The 17,323-nt window shown below is 44.2% G+C and overlaps 1 protein-coding gene across 3 annotated transcripts in view; it reads left to right on the top strand.

Moving 5' to 3' along the window:
- The first annotated feature begins 5,854 nt into the window (after positions 1–5,854).
- Positions 5,855–17,323, top strand: part of ITPR2 (inositol 1,4,5-trisphosphate receptor type 2) — a 241,850-nt gene continuing 230,381 nt past the window's right edge. For 2 of the 3 annotated variants that reach the window (XM_033056927.1, XM_033056928.1), the window contains exon 1: positions 5,855–6,155. In XM_033056927.1, the coding sequence (XP_032912818.1) occupies positions 6,064–6,155 (92 nt within the window). In that variant the 5' untranslated portion in view covers positions 5,855–6,063. Of the gene's footprint in view, positions 6,156–8,128; positions 8,336–17,323 lie in introns of those variants that run through there. The other variant, XM_033056929.2, reaches the window with a different exon arrangement.

Genomic DNA, 17,323 nt, shown 5'->3' on the forward strand with positions numbered 1-17,323 from the left:
CCTCTAAATAAAGCATCCTTTCTGTAGGGGTTGGTTGGTTTGGTTTGGTTTTGCTTTTTTTTTTTTTTTCCCCCAGAGAAAGGCACATTGTGCTTTCTGCTTTGGTTGGATTTTCATGTTTGGCTCTTTGAATGGACAGCTTTGGTGGTAGAACAGTTGGAAACTGATTTCAGAGAGGCTCGAATGTGTGGCAAGGGGAAATATCTTCTCTGGAATGGCTTGGAGCTGCTCTCAGGAGTTTATTTACATAGCTGCTGTGTCGTGCCACAGCTACAAGGGTGGCCAAGCTTCCTCTTTAATTTAAACTCCTTTTACTTAAGGTATTCATTCACAAATGGCTTCAGTTTTCTTTATTTCTAGGTTTGTTTTTTTTTTTTTTCAAGAGATTACTATGGCAAGGCAGTGATTATTTGAATGCTTGAATTAATGTGTATATTAGCTCTTGTAAATTCAGATGTAGCAAAGAGCAAGTCAGACAGCCCCTGTCTGCTCATTCACACCACGATGTGAATGATCCCCAGCGAGGATGCAAAGCTCACACCCATTTCCCAGTGAAACCCCCAAGAGGTCACCTACAAGAGGTGTTCTTTTTCTAATGTTAAGAAAAATGTGTTTCCCTCCAAGGGACAGTCCTTTCCAAGACAAGGTGTTAGGAATTGAGCTGGAATTTCCTGTTCCTACCTGAGCCAGGTTGAATGAAGTAGGTAAACCAGCACTGAATGCTCCATATTCTGGTTTTCTCATTATTCTCAACCAAGTAATGACACTTATTTTGCATGATTCACTGCTTTATTACGTTACTAAATCCCATTTATCTCTGTCAGGCCTCTTTTTCCCCTGGCTATTCTGTTGGTGTAATTTTTTTTTTAAAGCAGATGTTTGATATTTAGTATGACTCCAATACCAACATATTGTTTGAAACAACATCAGAAAGAGTTAACTCCCACAAGGAGAAAAAAGGCAAAATGAGTCCCCACAGCTGGCTATCTCTCAAGAAATCAGCTCCTGCTCTGATGTTTGCTACAGGCAAAGTAAAACAAAGCTCTACCAGCAGTAAATCAATTCCTGTGTGCGGGTACTGTCAAAATGAGCTGTTCTGGAGCTCTCTGATCCAACCCGTGGGCCAAGTCACACTGATTTTATACATCCCAAAGTTTTGAAATGCATTGTGCTCAGGGAAGAGCTTGGCTGGCTCAAATATGAATATATTCACACAGTAATGGGTGTCTGCTGCTGCTGTAGGAAACTTCATTGGGTGCCTTGAAAAACCAGGCCTTCCTTAAGTAAGCTGTAAATTGTGCTTTGCTTGAGATAAGTTTATTAAAAATACTCCAGATACAGATGGCCTTTAGAATCAAAGTTGGATTTTAAATATAAAAATGTCTGGAATGGTTGTTTTTTGTTATTGCTGTTGTATTTTTTTTTCTTCCTTGTCTATTAGATAGGTAAGAAGCAAACCCAAAGCTTTGAGTCTAAACTTTCATATAGCTTCATGTTAAAGCTCTGGGCTGCCTACCTGGATTTTGGCCTGCTCCCATCTACATCTATTGTATTAAAACAGTTAAAGGCATTCTTCTCTTCCCCCTTTTCCCCTGCAGCTGGAAAGCACTCTCCTCTCAAGAGAACAAACATCAATGCTGGCTGTTGTATAAACCTCTGGTTGGTTCAGTTTGCTTCCCTGGAGTGGCCCATATATCTGTTAACTTCATCCAACAGGGAGGCTGTGTAGGTGTGAGATTAAAACGTTTCCAATCGGACAATTTTCAAATGCACAAAATGCTCAGCTTCTGTCACGAGCCTCCCCTGTTTAGACAAGGTGAGCAGAAAATTAAGACATCTTCCTAAGATATGAGGGGTGGAAAAAGAGCAGGAACAAGATGACACTGGCCTATTTAACTTGGTGGGCTTTTGGAGTCTGAGGACTCTCTAATATTGTGTATTTTCACATCTAAGCTGGATGCTCAGTGCTGCAACGGGGTGTTTGTGTTGACCTCTCTGTGGATAACCTGCTTCTCTTCTGTGCCTCAGCACTGGAATGAACATCAAAATCGAGGACCTAGACATCAAGGTAAAATTTCCTGGCATTAAAATACAGTCAAATACTTCTACAAAGAAGCTTCATGTCACAGTACCGCTGCAGAAATTGCTTGAATATTTTCTTCTCTGAAAAGAAGTAATAGACTAGAAATGAGAGCTGAGAAAGGAGGACTTCCTCACTTCTACAATGTACAGATGAATATATGCACCAGGGCAGTCTGTCAGCACCAGCTGATGATTCCTGCATCTGGGTCCTGTTTCACAGCAAAGCCTGTATTCCCAGCTTTGGAACAAAAGATTACCAGAGATAACTGATGGAAAACATAGCCCAATTATTGACTAAGCAGCCTCACCTTCACCCTGCAGCTAATTACAAAGTTAAAACCATAGTAAAAAAATCCGTATTTATCCAAATAACCCATTTAATGTATTTCTGCTCCAGATAAATGAAGCAATATTCCATTGTAATCTCTGGCTCTGTTTTATCTTTTTCTGTGTAGACCTGCTATGACAAAATCTCTTTCATTTTAATTAAATTTTTCCAGATACCATCTTCATAAAACTAGCACTCAGAGAGGCATAATCATTATTTTTAATAGAAGAGAGTTAATGCTTGTTAAAAATGCTGGAGGATTGTCACTACTTATGTTTCCTGTCTCCAAGTGGAAGAGCAAGGGTTCCTCAGATCTGCTTTTCCAGGGTGATCTTCCTACCAGTTTAAGACCTGGCCTACAAAAGTGGGTAAGGCTGGCTTATTTTGAGCATACAAATCACCTGGTAAATTCAGTGAGATTTATCAGCATGTTTAGTGGGACAGGTTTAAAATGAAGCCTAAATACTTGACTGCCTTCAGATATGACTTTTCCTGCAAAACTGCTGATTTCATAGGACTCATTTTTATTTAACAGCTTTCTCTGCTTGGATTGAGGTTTCCAGTTCATTCCATGTGTATCACTGAAGAGCTACGAGGTGGCAACAACTTTCAGCTGCTGGCACTATCCAGCCTGAGCCAAGATGAACAAGCCTAGAAGTGAAGGAGAAGGCAGCCTGTGCCTTGATTTCCTTGCAGCAGGGGGAAGAAGCAAAGATGACTGCAAGTGTAGGACTCCTATCAATTTCCAGCGTTGCCATGGCAAGCACATGCCAAATATTTTCTGAAGTGACCTGAATTAACCTTCTTGTAGTGGCAAAACCTGTTGGTCCCTTTGTCCCCGTGCAGGCAGAGCTGTCAAGGACACAGCAGTCCTGCCTTGCTGCTGCCAACCCACAGGGATGTCTCAGGTACAAAAGGACATTTCCAGTGGCCCCAATTACCTGTGTTTAGGCAACAGAGCTGTCCCCTCCTTGAAAGAATGGTCCCAAGTGGAGCTTTGCTCCCAGGCACACCAAGGACAGACAATGCTGCTGCTTGGCCAAGTTCTGAAGTTCACTCTCAGGAATACTCCCACTGATCTAAGGCATGCCAGGATTTCATTTACTGCTGGGAAATGTGAAACCGCCCTGGCTAAAGTATCTTAATTAGGCCATTAGAGCCTGGTATAAAATGGCTGAGATAAACAGGGTCAGCAGGGCACAGGGTATTGTCAATGCATTGTAAAGCCTTTGCTGTTCAGCTCAAGCTGTCCAGAGCCACATTTCCATGAAATAAAACACCTGAGCCCTCTGTGTGGTGGCTCCTGGAGGGCTCCTGGGTCAGAGCATTTCACGTAGTCAGCACATGGGCAGGGAGCCAGAGCTTCTCTGCCCTCTGGTGCCTTGTGCTGCTTGGACTTTCAGTTTCTAATTCTGCTGTGTTTTGAATTAGTCCAGCTTTGGGGTTTTTTGTGTGTGTTTGGGGCAGTTTGAAGGGCCTCATCTTTGGTTTTCCTGTGCAAGGATTGGTTCCTGGGTTAGGGCTCTGGCACCTGTTCTTTTCATACGGCTTTTCCAGAAAGGATTTAACAACTGCGGTGACACCAGGAGACTGAGCTGGAAGAATCTGGCGAAGTGTCAGATCTAGGCCCTGTACATGCATCTGTACAGAATCACAGGATGGGTTGGGCTGGAAGGGACATCAAAGCTTATCCAGTGCCATCCACCTTCCACTATCCCAGGTTGCTCAGAGCCCCATCCAGCCTGGCCTTGGACACTGCCAGGTATGGCGCAGCCACAGCTTCTGTGGGCAACCTGTGCCAGGGCCTCAGCACTCTCACAGGGAAGAAATTACTCCTAATAGCCAATCTAACCCCACCCCTTTTCAGTTTAAAGCCATTCTCCCTTCTCCTTTCTCTCCAGTCTTCTTGCAAGACCCCTTTAGGTACTGGAAGGTGCTATAAGTTTTCTCCTGAGCCTTCTCTTCCACAGGCTGAACAAATCCCACTCTCTCCGCCTGTCTCCATAGGAGAGGTCTTTGTTAGTGTCTTTGTATCCCAGCAGGTGGAAAAGAAAGTGGCAAATCCAATATATTCAACATAAAGGCGCAAAAGAGGGACCTCTAGGATGGCGTATCTTTTAAATTTTGGAGACTCATAATTTCTGATCTCCACAATTTATACTCAGAAGTGCAATAATCTGAGAGATTAAATCTAAGTGTGAAACCCTCAGCTTGTTACTCACTACTAGCAGTCTGCACACTCCTGTGACTAGATTAATATTTTTATAATTTCAGAGTTACTACTTGATCAGGCTGTTTTTTCTTATTGTAAACAGCATTTTTGAAAAAAAATATAGTGGTTAACAAATACTATTACTGAGTTTGCTTGTAATTAGGAGAGCTGCGTCAGGTAAATTACACCTGAAAAATCATAAAAAGTGGAAATAGTTTGATTCTTAGAACCATTAGTGAAAATTACATTTTTGTTTAAAGAATGCACAGTATGTTTAAGAATAATATTCCCCTGCTGGCGATAGCCTTACATTAGAGCAGAACACTTCCACCTGACACTGGATGAATGGTTTGGTGGGCTGGTCCTTGGTTTTGGGCAGTGAACTGGAGCAGAATGGGTTTGTGCAGCCTCCCTGAGCCCCTTTGGCCACCACGGTGTGGTGGCCTCAGCTGGCAACCGTGCCCAATGCTCTCTACATTGAGGGTGAGGTTTTTTATTGTTAAATTGGTGGTAATTTTCTTTTGGAAATGTGTGCAGCTGGGGGTAATAGGAGTCCTCAGCCCTGGGTGTCCCTGTGTGCAGGGAGGGCTCCGAGCAGGGCCCAGCAATGGCACCAGAGCCACCGGCAGGGACTGAGCCTGGGGGTTCCACTGACAGGAGGCACAACTTCTGTCCTGTGCAATGACCAAGGACTGAACAGATTTCCCAGAGAGGGTGTGGAGTCTCCTCTCTGGGGATATTCCAGACTCCTCCGGACACAATCCTGAGCTCTGGGATGGCCATGCTGGAGCACGGAGATGGAACCAGCGACCCACTGTGGTCCCATCAGCCTGCCCCATCCTGGGATTCTGTGAACTCCTGCAGAGCACTGCAGCACGGTCTGCTTCTCATTAAAAACATTAACTAAGAGTTGTGTCTCCTGAAGCCTGCGAGCCGTAAAACAGAGGGTGACACTTTCGGTGACAACTCTGAGCCCACTCTCCCGGCTGTGCGGGGAAGGGCCGTGGTCCCCTCACAGCCCCGGTTTCGGCCTGCGCCCCTCAGCCGCTGCCTCCACGGGTTCTAGCCCCGGGGAATCACCGACCGAGGGGCTCGGCAGCTCCCCCGCAGCAGCCTCGGGAGGCGGGCCTGGCGGGCCGGGGCTCGGTGCCGTGCCCGGGGCTCGCTCCTGTGCCCGGGGCGGGGCGGGGGCGGGCAGGGGCGGAGGCTCGGGGGGCGGGCGGGGGCCGGGCCGTGCAGAGCCGCGCACCGCGCTCCTGTCAGCCCTCTGGGCACCTCGGGGGCCGCGCTCAGCCCCCCGCCCGCCTGCCTCGGCCCCCGGTCTCCTCACGGATCGCTGTCATTCGCTTTGGTTTTATTTTAATTTTTTTTTTATTTTTATTTTTAAAATTTTTCACCTCGAAGGGGAGGAGCGCGGAACCCAGCTGGAAAATGAACCAGAATGTCTGAGAAAATGTCCAGCTTTCTGTACATCGGGGACATCGTGTCCCTGTACGCGGAGGGCTCCGTCAATGGGTTCATCAGCACGCTGGGGTGAGTGTGGCCGGGCGGCGGAGCCGTGCGCGCTGCGCGGAGCCGGCCCGCGGGCAGCGCCGGCGGCAGCGGCACAGGAAGGGGCGGCAGCGCTGCTCGGCGGAGCGGGGAAAGTAGGAAGTGATGGGGAGCGGCAGGGGATGAGAGAAGTTCCGAGCGGGGCCCGGGCGGCCGTGGTGCCGGCGGCGGTGCCGGGATCTCCGCTCGGCGCCTGCCGGGGCTGCGCCCCCGCGCCGGCCCGAGCGCAGCGCCGGAGCCCCGCTCTCTGCCCTGCCCAAACGCCTTTATGTATAGCTGACCTTTTCGTTGAGTGACTTTTACTGCCCCTCCGAGAATTTTGGACCAAGACGGCAAAGGCAAAACCTTTGCTTTCTTGCTCGTTGTCGTAATCAGCTCGTTAAATGTGCATCCTTTTATTTCAGGTTTGTGTCCAGCACAGTCTGGTTGGCAGTGATGAGATATTTATAATCAGACATTTAGCTTCTTGGGGATGTTTTTCCCGTGAGGTCTTTCTCTTTGCGAGGTGAAAAGATGTATTTTAGCTGTGGCTACTTCACTGAACTGCTGCTTGTTTCAAGTTTTTATTAACAGTGACCGCTTCAAATCACCCTTTTGGAATCCAGGGAGCACAGAATGACAGAGATACCCTGATGCATTTCTTTACGTTGACAGAATTTTTTAAAACCATCCTGTAGTTCGGGTGCAGTGACCTGTCCTGAGGGTACAGTGGTTCCCTCTGATGTTTGTAGGAGAGCTGCAGGAGCCTCAGTGACTTTGTGGCATGTCCTGAAACCTTTGCCACTGGAAACAGTTTCTGTGCTACATGGTTGTAAGCGATTGGCAAGGAAGGTCAATCTCTAGTAAATAACTGCTTAAACATTAGTGGTACCCTCGGAGTAGCAGTGAAACTTGCTAAGGCAAGTTAATGTGTGCCTGAGTATTTGCTCCCGTGTTTGTGTTGGGCTCCCTGTGTTCTGAGATTTCTGCTATGGGGGGACTGTCGGTGTGAAAATGCAAACAATGAATGCCTAGGTTAACTTAGTGTGCTGCTGTTACTGGAAAAGAGCTGGTGTTCAAGGTCTTTTATATTTTTTTAAATCCTGTTATTGCATCCAATCCTTGCTGTTCACTCTTTTGATCTGTTGACAAGTGTTTTTCCATGGTGTGTTCCTCTATTTGTTAATTTGGCGCCTTGTCTCTCCGTGACTCCCCATGTTGTCTCACATCTTTTGTTTTGCTGTCTCTTACAACTTTAAATTCTGTCTGAAAAACTTTGCTTTCTGCAGCTTTTAATTGCTGGATATTGTTTCTTATTCTTGTTCTCCCCAGCACTTCCTTTTTGCTGGCACGGTCTGTTGCTGGTTGGTGGTGTTGTTGTGTCTCATCGCTGGGTTCTGTTATCCGGAGGAAGCTGAGTGTGCCGTGCTTTTGCTTTTCATTGTGTTCCTCCTTTCTGAAAACACCTGCTCGTTTCATGGATGTTCCTGCTGTGTGCTTGCACGACTGTCACTTGGATACATGTTGGCATTGTCCTGACACAGAGTTCAGACTGCTGATCCTCCCCTGAGTTAACTCCCTCCTTGGAGTTAAGGCAGGACATTCACTCCCAGTTTTACAGAGGAGAAGCCAAGATCCAGGCTTGCCTAGGGCACATGGGAGCTCTTTACTAGAAGAAACAAGTGAGCTTGATCCAACATTTTCTATCCAGGCTCTCTTTTAGCTGGAAAACCCAGCTCAAGAAAACTACCCGGCATGAGATAGGAGTTCAAGAACGCTCATGTACCTCTGTTGGCTTTTCAGTACAGCTTTTTTGTGTCCTGCTCCCTGGCATGGTAAAGGCAGCTGCAGAACCAGGAGGCTGGAGTGGAGGAGCTCCAGGAAGCTTGAAGTCACCAGTGGAAAACTCCCATGGCTACTCAATGGGAATGCTGACCCCTCTGCTGGTGGTACAAGAGCTTGGACTGAAATTTAAAATTGTAGTGCCAAATGACGTTGTGCCAGCTATTGCAATTGCTGCCTTTGGACTGGCTGCAGCAACACAGGAGGCAGAAAAACCTCTTCTGTTCAGAGAAATATCTTGGCCAGCTGCATTTTTGGTGTGCAACCATTGCTGAACTCCTGCACCTTCTGCATTCCTGCAGGTTCTCTGCAAATCTCTGGAAAGAGGAGGCCTAAGTGGGGTAGGATGGGAATGATTACTTGCTTCATTTGGCTGATGTGAATCCTTGTTTAACTGCTCTTGCTCGGATTGCTCAGGGTGCTGTTCTGAAAAGTTAGCTTGCCCAGCAGCTCTCTTACACTACTGAACCCACTGGGGAGTCTCATGCTGTTTCAAAAACTTGAAATCCAGCTCAGGGCTAGTGACTGCTCAGCAGAGAGAGAGTCCTGTTTATTTTAAGCTGTCAAAGGCTAATTGTTTCTTAAACAAAGCATGAGCAAGGCCATTCTATAAATAAGGTAAAAAAGGGCACAGCACCTCTCCAATCAGGACAAGTCTGTCACATCAGTGGACACCATGCCATGAAGGGTTAATTCAACTCAACACATGAGTTTTGAGGGAGATTTCAAAGCATGTATAGGCTGTTTCTTGAATTGTGGAGTATTTTTTTCCTCACTTGCCGGTGCAGAAATTTTCACATGCTCTGTGTTGCCAGAAAACTAAAAGCCAAGAGGAAGATGTAGCTGAGCTGTCCAGATCATGTGTTGGGCCAGGTTAGTATCTACTGTAACCTGGGCGTGGAAATCTTGCTCTGGTGTAGTTTAGGAGGTATAAACCATCTCCTTTTAGGAGACAGAGGATCTGTGTCCAGGTGAGCATGCTGAGAGGTGCTAGGTGAGGGCAGGAATGCCTTTCCACACCTCCCTTTACAAAGAGGGTTTGGGAGTTGCTGTAACTACATTCTGTAAGTGGGTCCCCAAGGCATGGAACACTTCTGGGAGCTGGAAAAAGTCTGTCCTTGCCCTCTCCCTTCTTGTCTCTGAATGGTTTCAGTGCTATAAACAGTTGTTGGATGTGAGCATGAAGGCTCTGCTTTCAGCTTTGATCCCTCTTAGAAGAGGAAACTGAACCTCTCTTCTGCATCTGGGGTTATTGCTGTGGGGTGGGATGGGAGCAGGGAAGTTGGCCACTGCTGCTCCAATTCTTGCTCCTCAGTCTGTATTTTAAAAGAAAGCAGCTTTGCTCAGTTTTGGAAGAAGAAGTGTAACCATCTGTCGCCAGGAGAATGGTCCAGGCTGTGGATCATGGTAAAGGAGAGGGTTTCAGGCCTCAGCATTCCCTGTTGGCTTCTGCAGACCTTTGGATTCTACCTTTGGATTCTTGAGGTACTGAGAGCCCAAGAAATCCCCTGCTCTTTTTTTCTGCTTGGCTTTGGGCTTCCTCTGGGTTTGGATGCTGCTTTGAGGTGCTGATGATATGTAGTCTGGCTTTTCCAACCTGAGGGCTCTCTGAGTTTCCTCACCTGCCCTCCTTCTTTTAAAAAATGAGAATGCTTTTGGATGTGTGAGCTGATAGTCAAGGAAATGTTTGGGAAAAGCAATTTACATCCATTGGTAGCATTCTGTCATTGCAAGATAGGTTTAATACTGGATTATTGAACTGTAGGGTTTTCACTTTCTTCTTTAGCTTTTATTGTGTTTTGGCTTCTGCCCAGTTGGAGGCCTTATGTCCCACAGTGATGTGTGGCAGGGCCAGGCAATGAATCCAGTGAGCTCGAATTGTTCTAGGCTGCTGTTGAGACCACCTTTCCCGGTATTTTGGCTGTGAAGTCTCTCAGTGATGCATGGTGGCAATGAAAACTGCATTAATCACCTATCAGTACAATGAGGGGAAGAAAATATTCTTGCCTGGAGAGGTGGGGGAAAAAGAATTAAGTAATGACAATGGCCAGGATCAGCTGTAGGAAAGTTTGACGATGGGCCTGTTAGTCACCATGGGGAGCTGCATTCCTGTCTCACCTCCATAAATGTGCAGTGAGAGATCTCCTGGAACATAATTAATGGAGCATGCAGCAGGACCTGCCTGCTCCATGATAGATGGCTCTGGATGATGAGGGGTGCTGATTAGCAGCAAACCTCTGTTGTAAAATATTTTGGACTCATTTCCTTGCATGTAATGTTGATTTTTCTTGAAAAACTTATCTTAATTTGTGAAAGTGCTTGCTGGAATTTTCTTGCTCAAAATACCCCAGATTTATTCAGGCTTCTTCGCTGGGTTTTTGTGAATGAGTTGTCTTGTTGAACTTGGCCTTCACAGAGAGGTTGAGTCAATCATACTCTCTGAAGAGACAAGATTAAGTAGGAACTGCTTAAGAAGCAGCATAAATCATGTTGCAAGTATAGAAAAGGCTAAAATATGTCATCTTGGTGGCTTCAGGAATGGTGCTAAGAGAAAACATGTAGTGACTGATGGTAGTTTCAAGACACCAATGTAGTGTTTTCCTCAGTGCACTCGTTTTTTCAACCTTCCTCTCCTGCTGTCTGTATGTGTAAGCTGTGGTTAAGGAACAGACTCTCTGTCCTTTAATTAACAGCAAATTTTTCTTTCATGTACCAGCTGGAAAAAGGTAATTAGTCAGGAAAGAATAAAAAGCCTGAAGAAAGTGAGAGTGGCATAACTACAATTAATCATAATTTGATTCTGACACACGGAGAATCAAATAATACCTAAAAGAGAGATGAGAGTATGAATTTCAGCTTTTCTGTGGGAAAAAGTACTTGCATGTTTTGTTTCCTAGGTACTTTATCCTCTGGACTGATAGAAGCAATGAAATTTGACAGTTTTGATTGTGTGATTCTGATTTATTTTTTAAATACTGTGTAGGATTGGCATTTTCAGGAATATGTTCTCTTGGTTGTCCTTCTAATGCAGCAGCCCTGCTCTGAATTCTGCAGCTGCTTTGAATATATGGTGATGTAGACTTTTCAGCTGCACAGTGTATTTCTTTTCTGTGATTACTAATAAGCTCTATTAGATGCATTATTAACTACTTTCATTGATCTTACAATAAATGCCATGTAAGTGGAGATGTAGGCATGTAAATACACCCCTGTATCTCACATACCTTGCTATTCAATGCATATATCAAAGCTCATATCCTCTGTAATTATCCACTCTCACCAGCAATTAGGCACTGCTCCAGCTTTTATAACAACCTTATTTTGATGCTTGTTTCAAATGCTCTAACAGCAGTGCCATCTCTAAATAAACAATGAGACAAAGCTTTCCACAAAGCAGCCTCAGGGGAATGCAGCAGGCCATGAGCCCCAGGGGAAGTCAGTTTGTTTCAGAAGTTTTACTTATTCACAGAACACAGCCTCAGTGTGAGGGAACATAACATTAGCTTTAATTAGAGCAGTATGATTTATGAGGCTGTATGCTTTAATATCCTTGGTTCAAAGGCTCATTCTCAAACAGAATTGGAGCAAAAATGGGGGTTAGGGAAAGAACTGATTGATTGATGATTGATGTGAATTTACCCATAAGCTGTGTGGTGGTAACTGGAAATAAGAGAGGACTTGGATTTTGAATTGAGACAGGACACACAGCTTCTGTAGTTCTCAGCTGGGCTGTGGGTGATGTGGGGATTAGTCAGGAAAGAGAGGGGAGATTGTTTGACCTTCGTGACCTGAAGTCTTTTTCACCTTGCTTTCACATAATGAGGGGATTAAAGTAGATCACCTGTGCGTGGTTCTTGGTGTCACTAGAAATCACAACTACCCTGTATTTTAACAGTACTGCAGAGGAAAAAGTCAGTCAATCTCTGACTTCCCCAGCCTGGAAGATTGTTTCCCAAAGGGCACACGGTCCTTGGCTCAGCTGGGTGTTTCAGAGCACGGCAAGGTCTTTGGAACCCTCTCCTGCTGGTGCTGCTCGGCTGGAGCCTGAGCCTGTTTGTTGGCCAACAGCACAAAGCTGTGCCCTCTGTACTGGAAAGTCTGGTTTGTGCTTGCTTTGAAAGGTCTGCTACTTCTTGGAGCAGAAAAGGGATGCAGGTGAGGCTCCATCACTTTGGTACATTTGGTATCAAAATGGAGAAAAGAAAATGAACTGTAGTTCAAGGTTTACTTTTTACCTTGTCTGTGCTGTGTTTTCTCACTTGATCAGAGATGCATATTTTAATTCCTATAGGGATAGAATCCTCCTTATGACTGATTCCTTTACAGTTTCGCTTTTTACTTGTAAATCTGATTCCATGTAATTACTTGAAGCAGCTGTTCCATCACTATGTAGATGTGTAGGCACTTCCTGACATGGGTCCTGGTTTCAGTTGTTCATGGTGCTAAACCTCCAGATGCCTGGAGCTGAATGTTTTGCTGTGGAAAGTTTCAAGTAAAATAGCCTTTCTGAGAACAGGTTTAGCCAAAAAAACCCCAAACAAACATCAAACCAAACAAAAAAAAGCATGTTATCCCTGTCTTTTTTAAAAAACCCAAGAGTGTCAAGAGTCTTCCTGAGCTGCAGAACTCTCTCCAGCGTGGAGGGCCTGTCCTTCTCTGCCCCTGTGGAATTTTGCCCAGGTTTAACAGGTGTAAGCTGAGGAAGGATTTCACCCTAAGACTTCATGGGCTGCTGATACGTGCCTCTTGCAGCAGTTTTACCTGGCAGGGGCAGCTTCTCTCTGCTGACACTGGGCACCAAGAGCCTTCACTCTGACCTGCATCTGTGTGGGAGATGAATCCAAATCCCAGCATTTCCAGATTCCTTTCCTGGGGGGGTCACAGGAGAGTTCCAGTTGTCCAGCTGCTTTGTGTTCCCTATCTCTGGAGAAGAAAAATAATTTCTGGTTTTAGTGCCTGAGTTCTGTTCAAATATGAAACAAACTGAGAAATTACATTCTTGCAAGGGAAGGCTTTGGAAACAGAGTTAAACAAGAAAAACACAGGGTTACAATGTACTTGTTCACGTCTGATACTAAGTACTGCTTGAGGTTTTGAGGGGCTGTTTAGGCTGTGGTAGCCAAGAGGTTGTGTCAGGAATGGTCTTGTTGCTCTTGTTTGTGGTTCTTTCTGTGCCTCAGCCTCTACCTCTTATCCTCATTTGTTTGCATGTTTTGATTGCTGCTGAGGAGAAACAAAGTGCTGTCCAAAGTATGTGATTTAAAAACAGTTCTTGTTCATTGCTTCATGACAAAGGAAGGAGGACCCTGAGTGGGCTATAGGCTGCAGAAAAGAGTGTGGGGAAAACAGCCTCCCCTGTCCTTCCAGTGCTCCCTTGCTGGATGATGAAAAGGAGGAAGAGAGGTGTGTTGATGAATTCAGGATGGGAAATGAGCAGAGCAAGTGTTAGAAGGCTGAAGAGGAGCAGGAGCTGCAGCTACCAAGAGATCTGCAGCCCCTGCTGAGACAAAATAGCTCTGAGAGCTAGTGACAAACTTCATTCTGTTCAAAGGGAAGAAGTCAGCTCTCCATTGCCACCATTTACTTTGCTATTTCAAATGTCTGAGGCCTTTACTAAGGCTGGTGAGGTTTCAAGTACTTGAATATTTGTTTGTCTTTTGTTCTGAAGGGTTTTGACTTTGTCAGGAAAATGAATGTTTTGTATCACCTTCTCCAAGAGAATGTCTGAGGTAAAATGCCAGTTCTCAGAAAGCAATTGCAGTTTTAAGATTGCCTGTGATACTTTTTGTAACAACAGAAGTTAGATATAACAAATTGTGATACTTGGTAATCTTCTTCTGTAACAAAGTGTCATAATTCGTTTGAAATGTCCCTTTAGGTCATTGCTACTGCATGAGTGAAGGTATTGGGTTGAAATTTGTATGAAAATACTTGGCAGGAGGAGGCTGGGAAGAGCATATCCAAATGTGGTGGTTATTCCTGTGGGTCCCTTCCAACTCAGTTTGTTCTGTGATTTGACAGCAAGTTACGCTTCCTCCAGCTCTTTTCCGTATGATATTAAACAGTAGTCAAATTTTTTGTTCTTTGACCTCTGACAGATAAAAATCAATGTCATTTAACAGGAAAATCAAACAAACAAACCCTGAAACAAGGCTCTTTATATGAAACCCAAAATACAGAAACTTCTTGTGATTCAATGCTTGGGCTTCTTATCTTGATTTTCTCTTAGAGGCTTGTTTGAATTTCAAACAGCTTTTTTATTCCCTGCACTTGACACACACAAGTTAATCAGTGCTGCAGGGGCAATTGAAAGGACTCAGAATTAGGGAAACAACTGCTTAAACTCTTAGTAAATTCCAGATTTTTTTATACCTGCTTCCCATGGTTAAAAGACAGTAATCCAGTTCTTAAAAGTAAATTTTGGATAGTTGTGTCACGTTGAGCACTGTGATGTGGAAAATTTAACTTGGCAGCTTTAGAGGGCACCAAAGTTGGATGTGAGCAGTGTGGTTCTGTCCTGAATCTCTCAATACCTGACTTGATTTGTAAAAACCAACTCCTACAACTCTCTTACTTGTGTGCTTTGCTAAAATATTCTCAGTCACCTTTTCAGTCTGGCCAACATTTTTTAACTGTTCAGATACAATAAATAAAGAGAGGAAGCAAATCCAATGTAATAGGCAAGATTGGGTGTCACTTTTGAAAACACTGAGAACAGATCTTTGTTCAGTTGTGAATGCTGAAAAATGTTCAGATGCATCACTAAGCAAATTTCATTCTTCTGAGCAAAGAATAAAAGTTTAATGCTTTCCTAGAAATTTTGGGTTTTAAAATACCCTTTATTAAAAAAAAACAAAAAACCAAAAAACACCTAAACAAAACCAAAACAAACCAGCAAACTGTGTGGAGTGAAAAAGGTTAGCTGCATGTTAGTGGTGTTTTCTTTGATGTTTAGGGCAATTTTTTTGGGTTATCATGTTTTGTTAAGGTGGTCTCAGTTTCAGCTGAATGCACTGTCCTTGCTTTGCTGTCTGGCACTGGTGAGGGTACCAATCCATAAACTCCTGTTCCAAATCTGACAGGGCTCAGTGAGCTTGGCTCTTTACAGAAAGCTGAAAAGTCAGGGTTTAGTGGAGCGTTTTGTGGAATTTCAGTGGAGTAAAATGAGGTTTTCCATCAAGCTTGGTGATTCAAAAATCAGGTATGGCAACATCTATAATGCTTCCCAGGTTGAAGACAGAACTTAGTCAGTCAAACTTTACTGTCAAACAGGTTTCCTAAGTCCTGAACTGATGTATAAATATTTTGGATTTTAATGTTGCTGTGAGAACTGTAAAGCTGATTACTTCACTAAATATAGGAAGTCCAAGTTTCAAATAAGATTTTCATGTATCTCTGCAGATATCCTTATGTACCATATCCTTATGTATCCTTATGTATTTATAAAGAATAATTTTGTCTTTAAATTATAAAAGTACAAAATAACATACAGAAAAATTAATGATTTTTAAAATTTTCGTGGTGAGGAAATAATAATTTATTTGTAACAGGCTGGTCAAGCTGATTAAAGAGATGGAGCAGCTCCCTGTGAAGAAAGGCTGAGAAAATGGGGATTGTTCAGCCTGAAGGGATCCCACAGGAGAGATGGAGAGAGACTCTTGACAAGGGCCTGGAGTGACAGGACGGGGGGCAATGGCTTCACACTGACAGAGAGCAGGGTTAGGTTGGATATTAGGAAGAAATTGTTCCATGTGAGGGTGGGGAGGCCTCTGGCACAGGGTGCCCAGAGAAGCTGTGCTTGCCCCATCCCTGGCAGTGTCCAAGGCTGGATGGGGCTCTGAGCAACCTGGGATAGTGGAAGGTGTCCCTGCTCATGGCAGGGGGAGAAACAAGATGATTTTTAAGGATCCTTCCAGTCCAGGCCATTCTATAATGTTATATATTCTTTTCCTCAGAAAAAATAACTCACAAAATCAGCGCACAGCTTCATGACATTATTTCCTGTATAAATGATTGAAGATGTAGGTCCTACACCTGCTAATTTGTGGACTTAAACTGCAAAGATGCCATGAGATAATTTTTCAAAAGAACCTGCTGAATAGGATACAAATTCAGATTTTTTACGTCCCTGGCTAGATCTTCAGGAGTATTAAAAGGTAAAGTAGGGTTTGATCAAGAAACTCCTCAGAGGCAGACACCTGGCTGTTCAGAGAGGACACTGCTGTGGCCCCTGGGCAGCTGCAGGGTCTGGCTTAGAGGTTTGCTCAGTTTGTGTTAGCAGCGGCTTCTCTTGCAGAAACAAAACAAAGTCAGGACCTGGCAGGCAATTAAGTCTTGTCTGTATTAACTTTTGTAGTTGAACAGATTTTTCTGTCACTGGCAAGGACCAACGACTGTCCCACATCTCCTCCCCTGTATATCTAGGATAGAGTAAAACCATGCTATGTAAAGTTTGGTTATAACAGCTCATTTGAGGCCATGCTGTGCATGGGGCTGGTGGAGTCAAACCCTCCATTTCATCTGATCCATTTCCTTTCTGTGCTGGATTCAACTGTCCCTGTGATTAGGCTGCTCTTAATGGAGCTGTTTTCCTTGAGCAGAGCTCAAAGTGGGATAGTGCTGGCTTGAGTTTTCAAGCATGTACCTAAATTCTCTTTGAAGGGAAACAGTGGATTAAGGAGTGGGACATGAGCAGAGGAGCCACTTGCGCAAGATTGTTGACAAATTGTGGAATACAATCAAAGAACTCCAAGTTCTGGGCCAGTGTTCTCTTATAAGCATTGATCTGTTCAATGCATAAATTGTTTTATATTGGTTTGTCTCACAGTAACTGGGCTTATTCCAGTAGTGACAAAGCTAATTAGTTCATTAAGGTTCCCATGTGTCAAAAAGTTTTGTTGTTTTATTTTGTGTTCTAAAGATGCAGGATTTGTCATTTTGAGAAATCTCTGTGCAGAAGAGTCTTACATTTGCTGGCACTATTTTTATGCTCACCCATTGTGGGGAAACTTGTTGACTGGTAAGTATAATTAATGTTCTTTGTTTGTAATGGAGGTGAGGGAGAAAATCCTGCTTCCTTTCTGCAACCTGATAATAGAAGTCACCACCTAAAGCACTTAAGCTTGGTAAAACTGCATAAAAACTGAGCTGTGTTACCCAAAAAACTTCTTAGAAAGAAATTCAGCATCATCAGGGCAAGGTATAAGGCCTGAGTGGATACAGAGAACACCAGACAAAAACATCAGTCATAGAAAATCTGCTGACCCAAAAGCAGTAAAACGAGTGTGCCACTGAGAACTCTTCTCTCTGAAAAATGCTGTCAAAGAAAC

Source organism: Catharus ustulatus, chromosome 4 (assembly GCF_009819885.2).
Source record: "Catharus ustulatus isolate bCatUst1 chromosome 4, bCatUst1.pri.v2, whole genome shotgun sequence".
Classification (NCBI taxonomy): domain Eukaryota; kingdom Metazoa; phylum Chordata; class Aves; order Passeriformes; family Turdidae; genus Catharus; species Catharus ustulatus.